Source organism: Podarcis erhardii, assembly GCF_964252035.2.
Source record: "Podarcis erhardii genome assembly, chromosome: 5".
NCBI classification, from domain to species: Eukaryota; Metazoa; Chordata; class Lepidosauria; order Squamata; family Lacertidae; genus Podarcis; species Podarcis erhardii.
In genome coordinates this window covers 90,564,045-90,588,022 of record NC_138509.1, presented here as the reverse complement: position 1 = coordinate 90,588,022, position 23,978 = coordinate 90,564,045, and the positions used below count along the sequence as shown (strand labels likewise).

General features: G+C 43.9%; 2 protein-coding genes across 5 annotated transcripts in view; both read right to left on the bottom strand.

Moving 5' to 3' along the window:
* MFN1 (mitofusin 1) overlaps positions 1-4,604 on the bottom strand; it is a 33,881-nt gene extending 29,277 nt beyond the window's left edge. Inside the window, exons 1-2 of the mRNA XM_081862371.1 lie at positions 4,446-4,604; positions 909-1,030 (exon numbers count right to left, since the gene is read on the bottom strand). Of these exons, the coding sequence (XP_081718497.1) occupies positions 909-1,030; positions 4,446-4,576 (253 nt within the window). The 5' untranslated portion in view covers positions 4,577-4,604. The remainder of the gene's footprint in view (positions 1-908; positions 1,031-4,445) is intronic.
* A 6,034-nt stretch (positions 4,605-10,638) lies between these two features.
* On the bottom strand, positions 10,639-20,762 carry ZNF639 (zinc finger protein 639). 4 transcript variants are annotated; one of them, XM_081862670.1, is made up of 4 exons: positions 20,675-20,762; positions 12,904-12,972; positions 11,990-12,097; positions 10,639-11,790 (listed from the first exon to the last, which is right to left on the bottom strand). In XM_081862670.1, the coding sequence occupies exons 2-4, from the start codon at positions 12,959-12,961 to the stop codon at positions 10,640-10,642; spliced, it is 1,317 nt and encodes a 438-aa protein (XP_081718796.1). In that variant the 5' UTR covers positions 12,962-12,972; positions 20,675-20,762; the 3' UTR covers position 10,639. The 4 variants fall into 4 exon arrangements, with proteins under 4 accessions (XP_081718796.1, XP_081718797.1, XP_081718798.1 ...); XM_081862671.1 differs by having other exon boundaries at positions 20,647-20,696; XM_081862672.1 differs by lacking the exon at positions 20,675-20,762 and adding an exon at positions 20,319-20,452.
* Between the last annotated feature and the right edge of the window lie 3,216 nt (positions 20,763-23,978).

The window sequence follows — 23,978 nt, the reverse complement described above, 5'->3', positions numbered from 1 at the left end:
AGCGAGGCAAAGCAGGTAGGGAAGTCATGAGCCCTATGGGACCAAACCAAAAAAGGTAAAGTGGGTGGCGCTGTGGGTTAAACCACAGAGCCTAGGACTTGCCGATCAGAAGGTCAGCAGTTCGAATCACCGTCACAGGGTGAGCTCCCGTTGCTCGGTCCCCGCTTCTGCCCACCTAGCAGTTCGAAAGCACGCCAGTGAAAGTAGATAAATAGGTATCGCTCCAGCGGGAAGATAAATGTCGTTTCCGTGTGCTGCTCTGGTTCGCGAGAAGCAGCTTAGTCATGCTGGCCACATGACCTGGAAGCTGTACGCCGGCTCCCTCAGCCAATAAAGCGAGATGAGCGCCGCAACCCCAGAGTCGGCCACGACTGGACCTAATGGTCAGGGGTCCCTTTACCTTTATATAAAGCCCACAAGCAAGACCCACGTGCAGCAATGCCCTCTCCACTGGTGATTTCCAGCAACTGGTATTCAGAGGCACGCTGACTCTTCCAGTGGAGATAGAACATAGCCAAAGTGTCTAGTAGCCACTGAAAGCCTTATCCTCAGTGAACCTGTCTAATCCTCTTTTAAAACCACCCAGGTTGATAGCCATCATTGCACCTTGTGGGGCCAAATTTCATAGTTAACTGGCAGAACAAACCGCTAAACCCTTTTCTAGTTTTACAAATCATCATTTTTGCCAACTTCTTCACTCCCAAGTTTACCATGCTAACAGTAACTCGATTGTATTTCAAGCCAGGCAGAATCAAAACGGACTCTAACCAAACCTGCCATCAACAGATTACAGTGAAGCATTCTTAGATACTACCTACACATGCTGTGTGACAGAAGGAATGGTTCTCAGTGTTTTCCTGCTCCTGCAAAAACATATATTCCCTGCCCCTCTCCAACTAAAAACTAACCTTCAACAAAATGCGTTCCTTCTGTAACATAATCCAGGAGCTCTTCAAAAATGGCAGTAATCGTCTTCTTAGCCAGCACAAAGTGTTTCAGGGGGGAGGGATTAGTGTCTGCCATTATGCAACTGAAAGAGTAAATGGTACAGAAGTTAAGAGAAAGTGAAATTTAACTCCCAATCCAAGCAAGTCTAAATGCATTCAGCAACCAAGGCAATACATCAATGGTGTCATTTGCAAGGAGAGTTTTATTCCCCTCACCAACTCTCACCACAAATGGAAATGAACGTTCCTGGGCATAGGCCCCTCCACAGAGAGAAGGGATTCCAGATGTTCCCACAATGCTTTGCATTCCACACAAGAGCATCCAAGGTACCTTCTCTTGGCAGTCAATGGAGGCGCTGACAGCTGGAGATATGACAGCTGAGAAAGATACTCCACTGCTGCCTTTCCCAGTGGTACTGTACTGTGGGAAATGAATTTCCATATGCTTGTTCAAAAATACTGCAAGAATTTCAAAGTACTAGGTAAGGATCCAATAGTAGGGATATTTACTGTAGGTATCTGCAAATTATTTCTACTACTAGCACTACAGTGGTACCTCAGGTTACAGATGCTTCAGGTTACAGACTCTGCTAACCCAGAAATAGTACCTCAGGTTAAGAACTTTGCTTCAGGATGAGAACAGAAATCGTGTTCCGGCGGCGCGGCAGGTCCCATTAGCTAAAGTGGTGCTTCAGGATAAGAACAGTTTCAGGTTAAGAACGGACCTCCAGAACGAATTAAGTACTTAACCCGAGGTACCACCGTACTACTAAGTGTACCTTTACAGAAGGCTGGATTTCCAACACCAAGCACATTTCTGAGCCTAATTCAGTGTGATGAGTTTGGTCTACAAAGCTTTGTATGGCTTTACGGACCAATATTTTTGAGGTTTTGTATCTCTTCCAATATGAAACTGCTCAAACTCTTCAATCTTCATCTTAGCCCCTCCTTCAGGTACACCCTCTGAGGAAGGTTTAAAGTGTCTCAACAGGGAATAGGGCCTTTTCAGTTGTGGCTCCCTACTTGTGGAATGCTATCCCCAGTGAGGTCTGGATGGTGATATCTTTAACATCCTTTTGGCGACAGGGAAAAACTTATTTCTTTCCCCAGAGACATGATGGATTAAGATGTTTTTGCTGTTTGTGGGTTATAAGTTTTTGCTGTTTAATTAAGTCTATTTTGTACAAATTTTATTGTAAGGCATTGTTTGTTCTTATTTGGTACTTTATACACTTTATAATTTTACACTTTATACGCTTAAAATTTTGTAAGGGGCAACTAATAAATTAAATATTAATATTTTACTGTTATTCACAGGACTTATTAGTCTCTTTTTCACAATGTGTAAGCTCAAAGTGACTTACAATATAATGTAATAAATAACCATCATTATCAAGCTTTGCTTCCTTGTTTGTTGCAGAGAAACCCAATCATCAAAAGATCATGATATCCACAATTAACATGTGTATATTTAAGCCTTTTGAACTTCTGCGCCTTTTGTATCCATGTTCAAAAAGTGTAATTCAATTCTGCCATACAATATTTCAATCATACTCCAGGATGAAGTGTTTTTATGACTAGCTGGTATAATCCTAGAGACAGAAAAAACCATTTCCCATACAATTCACCATTGCTAAAATAAAGATAAGAAATAATATGTATTATTATGAAATTAGACTGTTAAATTTAATCAAATGATAGAGACAAAATAGCAAATTAGATTAGTAAAGCAGGAATCCTGTTTTCACAGTGGCCAATCAGATGTTGCATTAAATTTTATGCATTCCATTTATCCCCCTGTCCAAATGTTAATTTCTCCGGATTAGAAAAATCAGTACTATTTTCCTTCAGTGCAGATCCTTATAGGCAATATTCATAAAACAAATGATCTCTTGAAAGTCTTATAAAGTGCCTGCAGCCTTCAAGTGCTTTGTAGTGAAGGCTCACATTTTTCTCTGTGACTTGCAAGTTAGTGTGTCAAACTCAAGTGAAATGGACTAGTAGCCAGACTGTGACTAGCTTCTCCAGAGAGGGAGGAAACCATAACAGTCCCACCTCAACTGTGCCATACTGACCTAGAAAAACACTGGGTGTGTATCTCTGAGCTGCTGGAACTGTCAGCTCCATGCAATATATGGAGCATGCACTTTGGCAGAAATGCAGTGTGATGAAAGACTTTCTATTCTGCATAATGAATACACCTCAAATAGCAGAGAACTCCATGGAATCTTCAACAATAATATGTTTATTGGAAATACAAGCGTTTACAGGCCAGGGAGCATACCCTCCGATGCAATACTGGTGACAGATCTAGAGGATATTTTTCACTTTTTGAAAACCTTTTTTTATTTGGGTCTACTCTGAGTAAAGCTTAGTTGAATACCACCCTAGTTCCGCAGTGAAGGGTTGCATGTTTGATCCCCGTATGGGACAGCTGCCTTGGGGTCCCTTCCAACTCTACGATTCTATGAAGCCCAGCCTTAACTGGCAAATGTGCATTTGTCCGAAGCGTGGCCAGAAACCCTCTCCCCCACAATGCAAGATACACCACATTCCTGTTCAGAGTGTGACTTAAAATGAGATCCAGACAAAGTATAAAAGATCCAACCAGAGGAGACACGAAACACTCCCACCTGGGAATGAACTGACAAAAAGAAAGATAACTCAAAGAGGGAGTTAGCCAATCCCAAATCGCCTTGTGTAATACAGAAACGTGGTAGGTTATACAATTTAAAAGTGAAATGAAATCATCACTAAGACCGAGTTTGGAAGTGCAAATTTCCCTATTAATTCTAAGTTGGCGGCTTGTCGAAACTTCTTTGCTGATTTCAGTCTGAGGGTCTTATTAGGTGCTTTTGCTGAAACAAGCTCCCTGAAAGATTCAGAAGAGTTGGTGGGGCCCAACCTGATCCTGTCTGAGCTGCATTCTTCCGAGCCAGGATTCCAGGCTGGCAGGAACAAACAACAACAACAACCATGTTCGCAACTGACCTTTCCTAAATGAAGATTCCCAAGGAGAGATTAGGAAAAAAAGGAAGAGGAAAGAGAGGGGCTTGGCAGCTGCGCCCAACGTACTTTGGGTTTGCTCCAAGTCGACTACAGCACAAGAGCCTTTTAATTTGTCTGTTGCACCCAATTCTGTTGGGGGTTTTTTTTGGGGGGGGGGGTTCGGTAGGGCACCCCAGGAGCAAGTGTCTTGACTGGGGGCGAGCGACCTGCCTGTCCCACAGCTAGAAGATTTACAACAGCTACTTAAAAAAAAACCTCGATGCAGTAAATAAATGTAAATAAATGTAAATAAAAGAAACGTGTCCGAGGAGGTCAGCCATGAGGTAGCCCAATGCCTGGGACCAAGTTCAGTTTGGCATTACATAAGCCGGCCTGAAGCAAAACCTCACAGAACAAGCCCCGCAACTCAAATGGGGGACGAAAGGTCAACCCCCCCCAAAAAAGTCCAAAGGTCACTTGCCCCCCCCCCCCCGTGCTCCTTTTACCTGCCTGGCAACGGGAGCAAGGCTCGCCCCCCTCCCGCGCTCAGCCTCGCCGGCGTCTTCCGCCCCTCGTTCTCGCCCAACCCAGAGGAGGCAGGTATCACTTCCGCCGCCTCTCGAGCGCCTTCCTCCCACCATCCACGCGCTCCGCCATCGCTGGTCAGGGCAACGGGGCCAGCCGGCGTCAGAGACTCCCTCTGCGCGTGCGCAGCGGTTAACTCCGCCTTTACCCCCTCCCACCAACCACCGTGCCGTCTCTTCCCTGCGGACGTTGGAAAGCCTTTCGGTTCAGCCCGGGCTCGTTGCATAGAGATAGGAAAGAGCGGGAGTGGTCGAGGGAGCAGAGGTGCAAGTCGACCTCCAGGGGTAGGCTTCGTTGTTTGTTTTATTCATATGTTGAGCTTCTTGGCTGAGTGTGGGTATTTGAACCCTGGTTTCCCAGGTTCTAGTCCAGCAATCTAACCCCTGTACCACACTGGTTTAGTAAGGCATCTTAAAAAGCAGAGACATCACCTTGCCAACAAAGGTCCGTATAGTTAAAGCTATGGTTTCCCCAGTTGTGATGTATGGAAGTGAGAGCTGGACCATAAGGAAGGCTGATCGCCGAAGAATTGATGCTTTTGAATTATGGTGCTGGAGGAGACTCTTGAGAGTCCCATGGACTGCAAGAAGATCAAACCTCTCCATTCTGAAGGAAATCAGCCCTGAGTGCTCACTGCAAGGACAGATCCTGAAGCTGAGGCTCCAATACTTTGGCCACCTCATGAGAAGACTCCCTGGAAAAGACCCTGATGTTGGGAAAGATTGAGGGCACGAGGAGAAGGGGACGACAGAGGACGAGATGGTTGGACAGTGTTCTCAAAGCTACCAGCGTGAGTTTGACCAAATTGTGGGAGGCAGTGGAAGACAGGAGTGCCTGGCATACTCTGGTCCATGGGGTCACAAAGAGTCGGACACGACTAAACAACAGAGATTCCCCTCCAAAACACACTCATGCAATCATAGAATTGTAGAGTTGGAAGGGACCATGAGGGTCATCTGGTCCAGTGTTTCCCAACCGGTGTTCCGCGGCACACTAGTGTGCCGCGAGACGTTGCCTGGTGTGCCGTGGGAGGGAGGCGGGCGAGTCGGGTGGCGAGGAGAAAAGGCGACGAGCGGCGTCCCCTCAGAGCGCGGCGGGGCCACGAGCGAGCTGCCTCCTAGGTGCGCCTTCCCCACCTCTCCTTCGGCTTCGGCGGCATCCCTGCGCTCCTTCTCCGATGCTGGAAGCAGCGGCAGCGGCAGCAGCAGGCAAGCAGCCCCTCCTCATGCTGCCCTGGGTGGCGGAAGGGACAGGCGGGCCAAAGGGTCGCCGCCGCTCGCCTTTCCCGCGCGTTTCTCCACTTCGGGTCGACTTTGGGACTCGAAGCGCGCCGGCGGCGGCAGCTCCCTGAGAGAGAGAGAGAGAGAAAGAGCGAGCGGCTTCGCTTCTTTTCGACTGGCTGAGGGAGCTCTTTGCCGGATTTCCTCTCGGCGCTACCGCGGCTGAGGGAGCCGCAGCTTGCTTGCTCGCTCGCTCTCTTGCTCGCTGAGGGAAGGTGGCGAGGTGCCAGTGAGCGCTCCAGCCCACCCCCTCCGCGCGGACGGACGCACACGCGCACCTTATCAGCATGCAAGATCCTCCCACCCCCGTCCCCAGACTCGCCACGCGCCCTGCACGCGCGTGGCTACTGCTGCTGCGGGGGAGTTTTCGCCAGCGACGCGCGAGAGCGGTGCTTCGCCTGAACGTGTGAATGAAGATACCTGTGGCGCTCGTTGGGTGGTTTTTGCAGGAAGGTGGATGTGAGCGAGCGCTTCTTCCTTCCTAACGTGGCGTGTCACCTGTGCACAAAGATGTTCTACCTGCAGAGTCAGTTCTCTGCTCCCCGCTTCATCCTCGCACAACTGCCATGCGAGGTTAGTTAAGCTGAGAGTCAATGGCCAGATTGTTCCGCCAAGTGCTTTTACTGATGTAGAGCCGCATACACAGTCAAGCTGCGGTCTAGCTTGCAAGCAAATACAAACATACCAACCACATATGCCTGTTTTCGCTCAGGTTGGAGTTCCTCATACGACATTCCCAGACCATACATGAACACAAATCCTTCCACATCTCGGTCAGTTGTGACTTGCCATAAGTGCCTGCACTTGTTGGGTGTGCACAGTGCTGAACTGAGCAAGAGTGCAAAAATCTCCAGCACTCCTTAGCTCACAGCTCACACTCTGGCATCAACACGTGGAAAGTGGCAATCTTGAAATGTTCACACTCACCAAGCAATGGCAAGGTGTTCACACTGCTGCACTGTGTGAGATAATAGGTAAACATTTAAAAACTCTCGAGGGGAAGTTGTCATTTTATTTCTCTTCAGTCTCCACTGAATGCCTTGACTGGGTTAGGGACCCTTATAGCTCAGCATCAGTTGGTGGAAAGGACATGACTTTACAGGAGCAGGAGGAACTAACTGAACTGAGACAAAATCGTGGTTTCAAGCTAAGATTTGCTGATCTACCTTTGGACAGTTTTTGGTTGGAAACTGCCAAGGAGTTCCCCCTTCTGGCAAACAAAGCTATTTTGACATTGCTCCCATTTTCCACTACATATCTCTGTGAGTTGAGCTTTTCAAGCATGATTGCTATAAAAACTAAATACAGAGAGAGACTGAGAGCTGTTGACGAAGAGCTACGTGTGTGTCTTTCTTCGATTCCAGCCAGAATATCAGCTTTGTGTTCAGCCAAACAGGCCCAGGTTGCGCACTGAATAAAGTATTTTATAATTTTTCATATTTCTGTTTACTTACTATTTCATAATAAAGTAATTATAAAATACTTTCTTTGTGTTTATTTGATTCCTATTAAAGAGAGTTACTTTATATATAGTCAATATAGGCACAGAGTTAATTTTTTAAACATTTTCTAATGGTGGTGTGCCTCGAGATTTTTTTCATAAAACAAGTGTGCCTTTGCCCAAAAAAGGTTGGGAAACACTGATCTGGTCCAACCCCCTGCAATGCAGGAATCTTTTGCCCAATGTGGGGCTTGACCCCATTACCCTGAGATTAATAGGGTATAGACTTGTGCCTGTTTGCTCAGCAGTAAAACAACAAGAGTCTTTGGGAGCCTTAATGACTTAGTAAATTTATAATGCCACATGCTGGTGGGACTTATAGTCCAAAAAATTTGGAGGGCACCACACTGGCGACAGCTGCCCTAAGGCTGCAGTCCTCTATGCACACTTAACCTGAGAGTAAGTCCCTTGAACTCAACAGGACTTCCTTCTGAGGAGACAAAGATAGCACAGTTAGCCACTACTCTACACTAGATTAGGTGGTTAACAGTGCAATGCCAGAAGTTAAGTCCTTCGGAGTTTGATGGGACTTACTCCCAGGTTAATGGTGTATAGGGCTGCAGCCTAGCAATCTGCGTTCTTCAAGGACCTCTCCATTGCTTAGCCTTTAAAAAAATGTTGCAGCAAAGACCCGATAAATGTGAAATGTGAACTATTTGGTGCATTTGTACCCTGCTCTTCAGCTCCCTGAGTGGTTCACATACGATCAAAAGAAGACAGTCCCTGCCTGCAGGTTTATGATATAAGAAAAACATGGCACGTGAAGGAAAAAGGATACAAAGGGAAGAATCAAACCCAGGCACTAAGTTGCTCATATAATGACCAGCTGGCACAATTCCTGGGGCACAAAGTGCCTGATCAAGCTGATCTTTCAGCTAATGCAAGTGAGCTGTGTTTTCCATCTTCCCCACTGAAGCAGTGGAATGGCTGCTCTCAGGTCAGGAAAGCATTATAACCTAAACACTACTGTAAACACTGACTCCCAAGCAAGTCCCATTGTGCTCAATGGAATTTCCTTCTGCATAGGTATGCATAGCTTTGCACTGCTAGCAAGCAGCTGAGCTGAGCAGAGCAGAATAGTTTCTGCCCAGTGGCAAACTGTGCCACATGGAACCTTGCTAGACTACCAGAGCTGTTGGTACAATAGCGTAGTGGATATAATTTTATAGATTTATCGCTTGGGTATATAAAACATTTATAGGTCACATAATAAACCTGAATAATTTAAGAAGATAGAAATTAACAGCAACTCCCATGGTGATACATGCTGTTAGAAACTGAAATATGAAAGCTAGAAGCTAAATGGACCTTAAACCTAGGTTATGGACGCAACAATGGAATGTAATGGAATACAAAGCTGGAAATGAATGAACTGCAACTAAAATATGTTCGTTTTTCACATGGTCTAGTCCTTTTCCTGCCCACGCCCTAATATTCTCAAGAGGGTCTCTTCTCCAGTCTTCAGAGAGTACCTGGAAGTGGGGAGGCAGAAAAAGGTCCTTTCCTTCCACTCTGCAGTTTTAATCTGAAATCTTAGGTGCAGTACTGCACCCAGGGATCAGAAACTGCTCGCGCTAATGAAATTCCCTATCATAAAACGCACCTAGAACAATGGGAGTTTCGAACACTGGATACATGGTGCTTTCATCAGTCTTATCACAGTAGGTCCAGAATTCAAAGAGCTACATTGCACTTTAATGGTCCATGGTCCCAGAGCGCTTCCTCAAGCAGCAGGAAACACTTTCTCTGCTTCCAGAAAGCAATTCTATTGAGAATTACTAACCCCATGTGAATATATATCTACTTTTCATATACACAGCACCGTTTTTGAAGCATGCATAATTTTACTTCTCCAAGATCAGTGTGGAAGACCCCTTACATCAGGGTTTCTCAAAGGGTATGGCAGGAGAGGATGGCAAGTGTGGTGGGAAGATTCAGGGACAATCAAAGAAACAATCAAATCATTAACACAATTAAATTGGTATTTTTTGCTATCTACTTTTACACTTGCATTATTTGCTGGTTTCATTTGCTACTGTGATGGCTTTTAAGATTGTTGTTTTAGGTTGCATCCAACATTAGTCAAACTCAGTACACTCGCTGAAGGTCTTCACTAATGTCCATTAATTTTAATGGGTCTACACAGAGCAGAATTTAGTTTTATAGTCCTTTTTACCCTGTTATGTATTTATAGAGGCTTTCGGACAGCCTGTAGGTGTATATTGGGTCGTATTTAAAGTAGTGCTAAGGAGAGCGTTCCATCAGTGCAAATCTTTCTACTTGCCCGACAGAACAACTTCCCCTCCACTACACTGTACTGGGGCTTACATAATATTTATTTGCAAGTGGCATGGAACAGGTTTTCCGCATAAAAATAAAGCACTGGAAAATCTGCTATCCCACATCACTGGTGTGAGACACACTCAGCTATATGTGTATGACTCTCACTTGGGAGTGATGGTAGCAGAACAAGGAGATGAAACATGAAAGTGGCAAATGGAGGACTTGCGTAGAAGCTGTTTTTCCAACTTACTGACATCGACATAGTTTCCAAAACAAGAGCAAACTTTCAAGTCAGCTCTCAACTTCAGTACTTCTACATTTTCTCCTGATCTCAATGTGAGACCACTTTGGTTCAAACACAGATATTGCCACTTAATGCCTATACTGTTATGAGCAGATCCCCCTCTAGATATAGGTATATATTCATGCTATCACCTTAAATCTTCCCCTTGCCTGATTTTAAGTGACAGTTTTTCAATCATATAAATATTCTCTGCTCACAAAGTGGAACTTTTCATGGCGTCCTGTACGAATCTACCTGCCACTTGATGATAATAGTACGGAACACAAATGACATACACATATCTGAGTATTTATTTTTGTCCCCCCCCCCATAGGTACAAAACAACTTTATACTATGTTATCTTCATACACCAACTGCACATGCTATTATGCATTAACAGGTTCACTGACACACACAACTTCCCCCTCCCAAGCCAACTCAACAGCTGTTTTCACTGATGTGCAATCTGCATAGTGTGTGTAAAGAAAACTGGTGGGTTGGGTCTGCAGCCAGCTCACCCTACAGGGCTGCGAGTTCAAAGCCCTGGTTTCCATTAGAGCCAGGATTTATTATTGAACACAAGTAGGGCTACATCACAAGTAGGCCTCTGCCTATAGTGATTCTTTCCTAGTGACATAGGAGTAGATTCATTTGAAGTTCATTCAAGGATAGCATATGTGGAAAACATGTTTAAATTCTAATATTCTGAGCTAGATTCTGACACAGGGACACACAACAACAACAACAACAACAACAACAACAACAACAACAATCAAGCAATTTCATGAATTTGAAGATGGCTTAAAAGGTCTTTTTCATTTCCAAATCTCATCAAGCAATCAGTGCACTTGTGAGGCAATTCAGCCGAATGCCTGAAGTCCAAGTGAATTTTGAGGTCTCCAATCTGCCCTGTCGAATATTCACAATATTGACACAAGTAAATCCCTTCCGACATGTGAGTGTTCAAATGTTTGCAATATTCCAGCATGCCTGAAAACCCCTTCCCGCAGTCATCACAAACATGGGGGAATATTTTGGTGTGCTCAATTGCCACATGCCGGTTGACATTGGTATGAAGCCTGCTGCGGAAGCCACATACTTGGCACACAAAGAAGTTCTTGCATTTGTCAAAGCTGATTTTGTTGACTAGGCTGTACTGGCCTTGCTGCTGCCTGCTGTGGTAGCTGTCGCTCAGCTCAATCAGCCGGCCTGCATGCTCATTCACCACATGGCTGTGCAAGTCCTCGGGGTCACTTGTCTCATGCTCACAAAACTGGCACAGGTACTGTTCATCACAGCTGTGCTCCTGGAAATGGAGATACAGCTCACTGCTGGAGGAGAACTGGACGTCGCATTGCTCACACCAGTAAAGGTGGTCGCTGAAGTGTGTGTCTGCTATATGCTGGCTCAAGTTCTCAAACATTACTGTTTTGTAGTCACAGTATTTGCAAATGTAGGGATCTTCCTCGTGGATTTTTAAGTGTTCAATAAGCACTTTTTTAGAGGAGAACGTTTCTTTACATACCCGGCAGATGTTGCCCTCAGGACATGCCTTGTGCTTCAGGACAAGATGCTGCTTCAAATCTGAAAAGTACTTGCTGTTAAATGCGCAGCGCTCACATTTGTATAAGCCACTGCTGTTGGCCCGTAAGAGAGGCCATTTTGGCTGAATGGTGACATTCAAGGGAAGGTTTTTCTCAAGCACTTTGCAGCTTTCAACTGGGATTTCCTCCGTTTCCTCCGCTTCAAGCTTCTCCGGGGAAATAGTTTGAGTTTCTATGTCATGAACTTCAACAGCCTGGACTTCAGTAGTAGAAATTTCTACAGTCTGAATATCCAGTGGTTTCTCCTCTTCAGTTAAGCTGTCATTGAAGATAGGAGACTCACATGTGTCTTTAAAAATCCCATTATTGGCAGGTTTATCTGCAAAAAGGGAATAAAAGATATGCAGGATGAAAATCAGATGCACAGGTATTTTCTTTAGCCATTTTAATGATCCTGACAAAAATGTATCAAAGTAAAATGGATAGAAATATTAGTTTTTAGAACCAATCCAAGTTCTAATGAGTTATGGACAAGGAGATCACATATGTGAATTAAAAAGCAAGATGCTAAACCTTACCTCGATTATCAGGAGCCTTCAAGTCTAGCTGTTTCATAGAACACACACTGTAGCAGTGGTCTGAAAATATGCCGCTATTGTCTATGTATTTTGGGACGCCTGAAGAATCTAGACATTTAGAAGGAAAGGCAAGTGTTAGCTTGACACACTTATTTTGCTGCTTTCTGATGCAATGTACAGAAACTACAACTGATATACTTTGTACTGATGACCAATGCTGAAAATAGTATTTAGAACTTATATAGCAATGCTTATTTCCAAAGTATGACAGTATCAAGGACACTGTGTTCTTATGCTCAATTCCCTGCAGTAAATAAATTATCAAGGTTAACAAAGGAATCCAGAAATACTGTAAATGGATGGTATTTCAGTGGCAGTTATGGCTTTATAGGACAGAGGGCTCTGACTCCTCAATCCCATCACTTTGCCTTTTCTCAGAATAGCCTAGACAACAAATTATTTAGCATATTTCTCTTAGAAGCAACAATGCTAACAAAGCGTACAGAAATCCTTTTGCTCCTTATTTGATACTATGGTGACAGCAGCGGTGCTACTTCAGACACCAATGAGCATTACTGTGTGTTGTACACAACACTATAGTTCCTGGACAAACTTCTATTTCAGTCATACTGTAATCGAGAACCATAAAGGTTTGCAGCTTTTATACTGAACGTACAACATTATAACTACATATATTATATGCATAAAGACATGCTTTGCATATTCAATAAACTGGTACATTTTAATTAAACAGGAATAGGGAAAGATATATGTCCTAGTTGATGCTTAGTTTTGAAAAATAAGCTATTCTTTACCCACCCATTTCAAAATGTATCTTGCGACTATTTACCGGCTTTGTTCACAAGATAACTAATAGCTTTCTGTAAATGAAATAGGTAAACATATTAATCTACCTGAATAGCGTGAGGGGTGTAGAGTCTTCCTTTTCCTCTTCTTTGGATGTTCATTCATTTTGCTTCAGTCTAAACAAATTGAAATAAAAAAGAACAGAAAGAAAAACGATAAACTTGTTGAAGCTCCTTTACAGTGAGTTAGATGGGAAGATATATATGCACAACACAAGTCAATAATTTAACCACCCCTGCTGTGCATCAATGTGATCAGCAAGATGATATTTGCCAAGTCTTAAAGCTCTAAGTAACAAATCATTCCACAAACTAGAGATTGTGTGTCACTGGAAGACTTGTGACTCCTGTCAGTCACAACAGGATTTTTCAGGGTAAAAGGCCCATCTATTTAGATTAGCTTGTGCTGGTTGTAGGTGTTAGATTGCTGCAATTAATTTTTAAATGTAATTTATCTGAACTGTTGGGTATTCCTTGTTGTATGCCTTTATTATTTGTAGGTGCCCAAATTGGGCATTAGTATAGTTTAGCTTAGCAATGAAAATAAAGGGTTTTATCCACTAGTTGCACAAGCAAGGCAACTTGAATAACCAATCTTTCTTTTCTCTTCCTCCCTTGAAAAAACACTCTCCATAGGGTTGGGCCCCGCTCCTGAACCGTGTGGGCTGTGTTGCACACAACTGCAGTGTGAGGGGGGAAATTGCCTGAAACCAGACTGAGAGATCTTGGGCCAGCAGCACTTGTGCTATTTGAAAACACTGGTGAGGATACTATCTATGGATCAAAGTCGGAAGAACAACAGGGGAACATAGATGTGAATCCACTGTGGCTGCTTTGCTGTTGAAGGTGTTGTGTATTGAGTCAAAGGATTTTATATCTGTATTATTATTGTCTGTATTTGCATTAAGGTAAAGTAACTGCCTTTTGGTTCCAGAGGGTACAGCTACTATTGGTTCATTTAAGCTGCTGTATTTGGATCCTCTGTCTTATTGGTTTCCTCCAAAAGGCAGGACTGTGATTGCCTGATATTGTTCCCTCCAAAATGTATCCTTTCTAGCTAGTTCCCTGTCCCTGTAAATGTAGCTCTCCCCTCCTCAAGTCTCAGTCTTGTTGCTTTAGCAAAAGAAGTGTTACTAGAGAACTGTCTCCAGCATATTATGTCAAGAGAGCTGAAATCACAAACCCCACGTCACAACAGAAGGATTTCCTTTCTCAGGAATCAACACATTTTGCTTAGTTTTGTAGCTAGTCAAAATGCATGTTTGTCATTGATGCTGCCCTCCCCTGAAGGAAAAGAAATGAAACGTTCATTGCAACGTCAAACAATTTTAATCTCACCTTTGTAATCGAAAGTGATATGACTGAACAGAAAAAGATGAGGCAGTTCTCTCACCATTTCAGCCTTTGATAAACTGCTGAATGACATTTTACAACCAAGGGTGTATTCTTGTGTTATTTTCAAATTGGACTTAATTAGATATTAGATATTGTTCCTCCCTGGGTTTACATAATAAAATGTGAGGAAAAGAACTGGGACTTCCAAATAACTAGACTGACTCTTCATTAGAAGCTGAAGAACTGTCAACTACACAACTTCTTACAACAGAGGAAACATCTGAAGGAAGAAATAAATCAAACAGCAAAAGAAACCTAATCAGTTTAGAGTAACTATGCAAAGCACAAACTATTCTTATGATCTGTTTGTAAATTACCTTGAGACACATGTGGGAGGAGACAAATGAATTAATTAACAACAATTTGAGGACTAGGATCTCCTTGCTTTGAAATATTAATCAGTCACATAGGCAGAGATTTAAAGAAGAGGTGCTCCCTTGTATAATACACACCAGGTGTGGATAACCTCTGGCCTTTCAGATACAGTTATACCTCGTGTTGCGTCTGCTTCATGTTGCGTCTTTTCGCGTTACGTCCCGCGGCAACCCAGAAGTACTGGAACGGGTTACTTCCGGGTTTCGCTGCTCACGCCTGCGCAGAAGCGCTAAATTGTGGCATAAGCGCCAAATAACGCCGCGCGCCTGCGCAGACACAGCACTTCGAGTTGCAGGCATGTCATGTTACAGATGGGTCTCTAGAACGGATCCTGTCCGGAACACAAGGTACCATCATATTGCACTCAAAATTTTCATCAGCCCCAACCGGCACAGTTGATTGTCCAGGATTATGGGAGTTGTAACAAAAATATGTAACAAAGGCACCTGGAGAGCCTCCCTGGGGAAAGCATTCCACACGCGGGGGGCCACCACAGAAAAGGGCTGTTCTCATGGTGTCATCCTCTGTGGAGGAAGCACATGAAGAAGGACCTCAGACTGTGATTGCAGGGTCTGGGTTAGAGGAGAGGTGGTCCTTGAATTATTATGGTCCAGAGCTGTTTAACACTATAGAAATTTTAAGTCAAAGTCAGCACTTTGAACTGGGCCTGAAAAATAACCAGCAGCCACTGTTTATTAATCAGCAGCCACTTCTGCACCAGCTGAAGATTCTGAACTGTCTTCAGAGGCACATCATGTATAACATGTTGCAGTAATCTAGCCTAGAGGTTACCAGAGCATAAATGACAGAAGTTAGGCTATACCAGACCAGATAGGGGCACAGCTGGGCCACAGAGGCTACCTGAGCCTCAAGCAACAGCAACAGATCCAGAAGCACCCCTAAGCTGTGGACTTGCTCCTTCAGAGGAAGCGAACCACATCAACAGCAAGCCATTTCCCATCCATCTGATCCAGAGAACACACTAACAGTGCCTCAGTCTTATCTGGATTGAGCTTCCATTGATTGGCTCTCATCCAGTCCATCACGGAGGCAAGACATCAGTTCAGTACATTCACTGCCACACCTGCAGATGTAAAGGAGAATCAGAGCTGTGTCTCAGTACCATACTGCTGACAATATGCTCCAAAACTCTAAATGATCTCACTTAGTGATTTCATGCAGATGTTAAAAAGCATGGAGAATAAAATCAAACCCTGAGAAACTCCACAATGAAGGCATCATGGGGCAGAAGAGCACTCCTGCAGCATCACCCTCTGGGAACGACCATCCAAGTAGGACAGGAACCATTGCAAAGTGGTGCCACCCACCCCTAACCTGGACAACTGCTCCAGAAGGATACCATGGTCAATGGTATCAAAAGCCACTGAGAAGCAGGGGAGAATTAACAAGGACACACTTCCCCTGTCTGTCCTGACATAGGTCAGTTTTAACTGAGTTTCTCTGAAGCTGATCGTCCTTACAGCAGACAAAAATGCATTTCACATTCCCAGTTCACAAATGAGAAATATTACCAGGGCACTTTGTGAATGGGTGTAAGTTCACTGGAGAACAACTTCAACAGCAGCTGAGCACAACACAGTTCATAAAAAGAGCCGAGAGTCAAATTAGGATATTCTTGAATATGGAAATATTTTCAACAGGGAATTTCTGTTCAATCACAGAGATTATCTCTTATGTGACATGCAAGCTGGTATTGTATAGTAACTAGGAGATCAAGTGATTCACAAAGTGCCTGTTTTAAATATCACCCCTGCCAACATGTCACTAGGTGGTCTGAGGGAAGTCAGTAGTAGTAAGATTTTCAAATTACTAATCCTGCTCTTGACTTTACCATGCCTGAAGTCCTAAATAACCAAGTGTGCACTATTCAACATTTTTAAAAATTGAAAACAGAAAGCATATCTTGATGTGTCTAACTGCAGTAACTCTTAAGCCAATGTAGTCAATAATATGTATTTTTTGAAATGTGGCATTGCTCCACCCAAAGTATTGTTCCCTGAACTTCAGCTATAATCATATTCACATTAGTCATCAGCATAAGGCATTAATCAAGGGGAGAACTAGGACCAGACAAAACTAATTTGGGGATTAAGTTTGAAAATTCATGTTGCTGTAGAGATATACAGTATTTACACCTGCACTGGCTTCTCATCAATTGACAATGTTGACACAGTGCAGCACTGGATCTGCAAAAGGGGTGGGTGGGTGGTAGCATGTACATCTGGATTGCAATGCTCACTAGGGGCTGTCCCAGGAGAAAAACAACCTACATATTCCTGGATCTTTCCCAATATACTCAATGTACTCTGAAACTGCTTATAAACACAGGCTTCCTGATCAAGTACTAGTTGACTCATATGGCCTCATGCACCATTCCAGCTCAAATGTCTGACCTTTGGCTGACTGGAATAATTTCCGTGAGATAATACAGTTGCGAGAGTGTTGCCTCTGGCGAACCCAGAAATAACCAGTCAGCTGGAGGTTATTCACTTGAAAGTAAGGGATGCATTCTGGAGCACAGCATCTCTGTAAAAGCTCTCTGTCCTGTTGCCTAGAGAGACATGAAGAGAGTGTTCCTCAAAAGGGTCCTAGATCACCAAGTTCAGGGATCAGGGCCTACTGCAAGAGTTAGGCCAAGACTCCTTTGTCCCACAATCTGAATTTCAGAAAATTCAGTTTTATCTTTAAAAGCACAAATTTTCATCACAGAGCAACAGTCGTTGTTGAGAAGATAAATTCGAAACTATGTAAGCAGTATGTGAAAATGGGCAGATCTTTGTACTCTGGCTGGCTTTCCATTCCTTCCAGCTTGTACCTCTCCTACGACTACAACAGCACTCAATTAAAATACCGATTTAAGAATAATGTGTGCCAACCAAATAGGTCTATGCAAGAGATTTTTCATCTACTTAATGGCTGACTGAACTTGGATTTCATGTCCCACTCCATGAACAGTAGGTTGTAAGGGGATGTTGATCAATGAAATACATACTCATAAATGCCACTACCGAATTATTTAAATTAGAGCAAGCCACCTTTTTAATATCTTGTGAACTTTTTTTTTAGAAACCTGTTGAAGATTTAATGGCAAGATGCACACATATCAGACAAGTAGTGAATCAGTCAAGTGAAAAATTATTTTGCTTTTCTTTATCTTTCTTTTGCATTTGTTGTTAAGAATATTATGTTTAAGTCCAAAAAGGAGTTTAATTCATATAATTGTAGCGTTGGCAGGGACCCCAAGGATCATCTAGTCCAAACTATGGTTTAGCTCAGTGCAGCAGTGAAACAACTGGGGAGGAGTGGCTCTTCTCTCTGGGAGCTCATGCATTCATATTAAGCCATGGTTTGACTTAGTCTGATGTGTGAACCAGACCTAAAAATAACAGAGCACCAGTATTTAAAAAGAATGGGAATGAGATTGATTGTATGAGAAATATAAACAATTAAGAAAACAGAAAATAAGAACAGCACTTGCTCCCGAGGATTGAAATTTTAGTTTCTTTCCCAAAACAGATATATTTCCATATGCTATACAGTGGTACGTCGGGTTAAGAACTTAATTCGTTCTGGAGCTCTGTTCTTAACCTGAAACTGTTCTTAACCTGAGGTACCACTTTAGCTAATGGGGCCTCCTACCACCGCTGTGCGATTTCTGTTCTCATCCTGAGGCAAAGTTCTTAACTCAAGGTACTATTTCTGGCTTAGCGGAGTCTGTAACCTGAAGTGGCTGTAACCTGAGGTACCACTGTATTTCAATGGAACTTGTAAATGTGACTGACAGTTTTCCCTCCCAATTGCCAAAAGCTCCCTCTCAGTGGAGGGGAGCAGTTTTGGAGGATATGTGACTATTACCCTCCCTATCAATCAGCGTTAGAAACTGAGATACGAAAACTAGGCGCTAAATGGCACCTTAAACCCAGGTTATGGGAGCAACAACAGAATGTCTAGGCATACTTTTTAATAACAAGAATACAAAGCTGAAAATGAATGAACTTCAGCTAAAATATTTTGTTTGATTTCACATGGTCTAGACCTTCCCCTGCCCACCCCCCTAATATTCTTCTTCTCCAGTCTTCAGAGAGTAGCTGGAAGTGGGGAGGCAGAAAAAGGTCATCCTTTCCTTCCACTCTGCAGTTTTATTCTGAAATCCTAGGCACAGTACAGTGCCCAGAGTTCAGAAACTGCTCGTGCTAATGAAATTGCATCGCAAAATGTGCTAAAACAATGGGAGTTTCGAACACTGCTATCGATACCTGCACATCTGGACAACACATTAAGCAGAATGAGGTTGTTAGAATCCCAGGAAATGGAATGGAGCATTCCATCTCAAATAACAGAGGGGGACTACTATTTTTAAAAAATGTTTCTCAAAATAAAAGTCTCCTGTCAAGTAAAATTTAAATCAAGGATAAGTGTTTTAGCACAGTGAACTAAATATCTACTTACAGTACAGGTAGCATTTTTTAAAAGATATAACTTTTTTTTAAAAAAAAGTGTCCATCAATCATGACTTGATATCTGAAAAGATACAGTTTTCTCCATGTCAGTACCACCTAATATGCTTTGAAGATATATATGCTGCACAAGAATCCTCTTGCAAGTGTTACAAGGAAGCAAAAGATTCTAGAATGGGTGCCCTTTCATTATTCCAAATAAACCTATCCCAAATCCCAGAAAACAGGTCTTCTCTCATATTTCTACGAGGAATGGGTAGAGCCCAACTGAATGCTATAGAAACCCAGCCTCAATGAATCTCCACCCCTAAAAGCAGCAAACCCCGTCCCCGCTACTTTCAAACCACGTTGTCCCTCCAGGCACCCCATCCTATGTTTGTGTTTTTTACATGGTTGCGAGCTGCGCCCGCCTCCTCGCAACCTGCCGAATCGGACGCAAAAGCTCCACTGGGGCGGCTCTCTAAGTCGCTCCTGGGTGCATAAAGCGTGCAGGCATGAATTAGGATGCCTTGCGCGCTGCTGCCATTTACCATTCATCAATTAACTGGGCTCCTATGTGGTTTCAAGGGACGCGGATGGCGCTGTGGGTTAAACCACAGAGCCTAGGACTTGCGAATCAGAAGGTCGGCGGTTTGAATCCCCGCGACGGGGTGAGCTCCCGTTGCTCGGTCCCTGCTCCTACCAACCTATCAGTTCGAAAGCATGTCAAAGTGCAAGTAGATAAATAGGTACCATTCCGGTGGGAAGGTAAACGGCGTTTCCGTGCGCTGCTCTGGTTAGCCAGAAGTGGCTTAGTCATGCTGGCCACATGACCCAGAAGCTGTACTCCCTTGGCCAATAAAGCGAGATGAGCGACGCAACCCCAGAGTCGGTCACGACTGGACCTAGTGGTCAGGGGTCCCTTTACCCTTTACAGTGGTACCTCAGGTTAAGTACTTAATTTGTTCTGGAGGTCCGTTCTTCACCTGAAACTGTTCTTAACCTGAAGCACCACTTTAGCTAACGGGGCCTCCTGCTGCTGCTGTGCCGCCGGAGCCCGATTTCTGTTCTTATCCTGAAGCAAAATTCTAAACCTGAAGCACTATTTCTGGGTTAGCAGAGTGTGTAACCTGAAGCGTATGTAACCCGAGGTAGCAATGTATGCCGGTTTCACATAAAGACACAGGTTGCTCCCTCCCTCTCTCTCCTCCACCCCCCCCATAACTGGCTACCCACCTCAGAAGGGGAGAGGCGCGTTCGTAACGGGATGGATCCTCTGACAAGAGATAATAAACGGGTCTGAACGTAATCAAGCCTGGGATGAAGATGATGATGAGGGTGTGTGTGGAGCTAGCCAGCCTCCTACAACCCCACAAAGCTGAAGAGAATTGAGGCGCCCGAGTTGCCTCAGAGTTTGCGGCGGGTGGCTGGGGGGGGGGGCGCCACGGATAAGAATAATAATAAGAAGAAGAATAAATAGCGGTATTTCCTTCTTCCCTTCCAGTGGCAGGAAGACGTTTGGAAGAAAAAGGAGGCCGAACCTTCCTTCCCTCCCCGCACCTACCTCACGCCTTCCCCGCCACAGGACTCACCTTGAGCAGCAGGCCGCAAGCGGCGCCTCACACGCGCGACGCCGCCGCCGCCGCCGCAACGGAAGATGGGGAGGGGAGGGAGGGGCGGAGGAGAGGCGCTCGCGCGCCGTGTTGCCCCGCCCCCGACGCAGCTGGGCGCATGCGCCGCGCCTCCCCGATCCCTGAGGGCCTCGCGGTAAGACCGGCCGTTCTAACACGCCCAGGCAAGGGAGGGGTGTCCTAGGATGCCGGGGGTTAGTGTCGACAGCAACTCTTTGCAGGTGAAAATAGGCGCTTGCATCAGGAGGCGGGAGGGTTTTTGTGTTTCTCTGTTGTTGATTATGTTACATTGATTTTTTTTTTTTAAAAAAATCCTCACCCCCAGCTGCTCTCCGAAGTGGTACAGTCCATTCTAGGCACCTGCCGGGACTCTCGCCGCCTCATTCTGAGAAATGTGGGAAAGGCAGGGTGACGTCCCTTGCCCTCCTCTTCACACCTTTAGGCGAACTCGCCTATACGCTTTTATTTTCAGCAGCGGGGTTAACTGTGATCCTTAATCGCAGTCCTTTTAAGCCTTTAGCTGTTTTGTTCCTGTTTTGCCCACGTGCTGAAAATGAAACGGTATGAGCGAGTTCTGTAGTTATATTGAAATACTTTATTGTCATTTGTACAACTTGTATACAGTGAGATTACACGAGCACCCCCAGCTCTATATATAAACTATATATCAACTACCGGTATATAGTTTTAATTCTATCAATGTTTACTTATTTAAATGATTGCTTATTCTAAGGGTTTTTTAAAATCTGATGAGAAGTGCAAATATGTTCCAATATTGCTGTTTTATCCAATCAGTGTATTTATATATTAAAAAAATAAGTGACTTCCAACATGCCTGAGGGCCTGTATATTTGCATTTTCCTGTACTGTGTTGCACCAATGCGTTTTGAACATATTCCACTTTTCCATAAATCAGCTACTGTGCTACATTACCGCCCTTCTCATACTCTGATGAGGTTTGTGAAATTTTATCATACAGGCAACGACCGTCTTACGCTTGTCCAATATGTGTTCGACTGCACATGCGCACATCACAGCAACTTGGGAAAAGGGGCAGGTTGCAGCTCTGCAAACCCGTGGGGTGGTGGTGGTGGTGGTCAGGAATGTAAGCCCCACGCAAAACGGTTGTTGCCTATATTTAAAATTCCAGCAGTTGGAGAGCCGAAAAGCAGAGCTCACTCCATCAGCTGTGCGGTGACAGACTTCCCTCAAGCCTTCTCTCCCCTCAACTGTTACCGGGGGGGGGGGGGCAGCCGTTCCATCGGACTCAATGAGAAAGATAAGAAACCAGCCTCATTTCACCAGCTTTGTTGGAGATCCAGTTCCATCATGCACTTCCTGTCTTAGAACTGTGTCAGCTGGCCAATATAGGAACAACAGTCTAGAAATTGGTGCCCAAGTTTAGATTTTCCTCTTTCCACTTTGGCCATGTTGGACTGTAAGTCACTCTGGGAGCCTTTTTTGGCAAATGCAACAAACAAACAAACTTTACTATTTCTCAGGTTTTGATCACCCATTCTTACATTGTTGGGGACCTTATATTTCTCCCCAATTATGACAGGTTATAATATGGGTAGCTGTCAATACATTAATAGCCATTTCTCTCTCTTTTTTTAAAAAATATATTTATTAAGGTTTTACAGAACAAAAAAGGTTAATAAAGAAAAATAACAAGATAAAAGAAATACAAAGATACACCGGAAAAATTTCAAAATACAAAAGAAAAAAGAAAAAACGCTTACAAATAAATCCATCTTTTCTTTGTCTTATACTTCCTTTACTTATTTCCCTGACTCCCTCACACCTCCCTTTTCTGTATTCCAATTCACATTATTTAGTTCAGCAAATCCTTTCCCTCTTTGTTTTAATCTTAATCCAATATCTTAACACCTTATAACTTTATATTTTCATCTGTTATCAATCTATTTTTACAGATTCATTTTAACCTTGTTGCTAAAACCGCTTTGTTTCAGTCCAACATCAATTTAACTTTCAATAATTTTACAATGGGACGCAGGTGGCGCTGTGGGTTAAAGCCTCAGCGCCTAGGACTTGCCGATCGAAAGGTCGGCGGTTCGAATCCCTGCGGCGGGGTGCGCTCCCGCTGCTCGGTCCCAGCGCCTGCCAACCTAGCAGTTCGAAAGCACCCCCGGGTGCAAGTAGATAAATAGGGACCGCTTACTGGCGGGAAGGTAAACGCCAGATGCAGCGATGTCACGCTGGCCACGTGACCTGGAAGTGTCTCCAGACAGCGCTGGCCCCCGGCCTCTTAAGTGAGATGGGCGCACAACCCCAGAGTCTGTCAAGACTGGCCCGTACGGGCAGGGGTACCTTTACCTTTTAATTTTACAATATTTCTGCAGATAATCTTTAAATTTCTTACTGTCTTCTTCCACCGACTCTTCTCCCTGGTCCCGGATTCTGCCAACTCCATATAGTCTATTACTTTCATCTGCCATTCTTCCAGAGTGGGTAGATCTTGTGTCTTCCAATACTTTGCGATAAGTATTCTTGCTGCTGTTGTGGCGTACATAAAGAAAGTTCTATCCTTTTTTGACACCAATTGGCCGACCATGCCCAGGAGAAAGGCCTCTGGTTTCTTCAGAAAGGTATACTTAAATACCTTTTTCATTTCATTATATATCATTTCCCAGAAAGCCTTAATACTTGGGCACGTACACCAAAGGTGAAAAAATGTACCTTCATTTTCTTTACATTTCCAACACTTATTATCGGACAGATGATATATTTTTGCAAGCTTGACTGGTGTCATGTACCACCTGTATATCATTTTCATAATATTCTCTCTTAAGGCACTACATGCCGTAAACTTCATAGCCATTTCTCTATCCTCTATTAGGACTTCATATTTTACAGAGGCGGTTTTAGGGTAGCGCGACCAGTTTGGCTGCACTGGGTGCCGCACTGCAAGGGATACCACAACAGTGCTGTAGAATGGAGCGCAAGAGGCTGGCAATGCCAAATTTTAGTGTCCCCCAGAGCTGAAATTTGAAAGCCCCAAGTCCCCCACTGTCTTTTACACAACCAACTAGAACAACCAATGGGAGTAAACACCCTGTGATTATTTTGATTTCTCCAATTATACTGGGTCATAATTTCTTTCTTTTCAGACAGGTCCAGAAAATGCGCTGTCTGAAAACATATTTTTGAAACTATCATGCAGTTGTCTTCAAGAGATAGTAATGCGGGTGACACATGTTAATGTGTGTTGAATGAGTCAGGTCAATGTGTATTATGACACAAG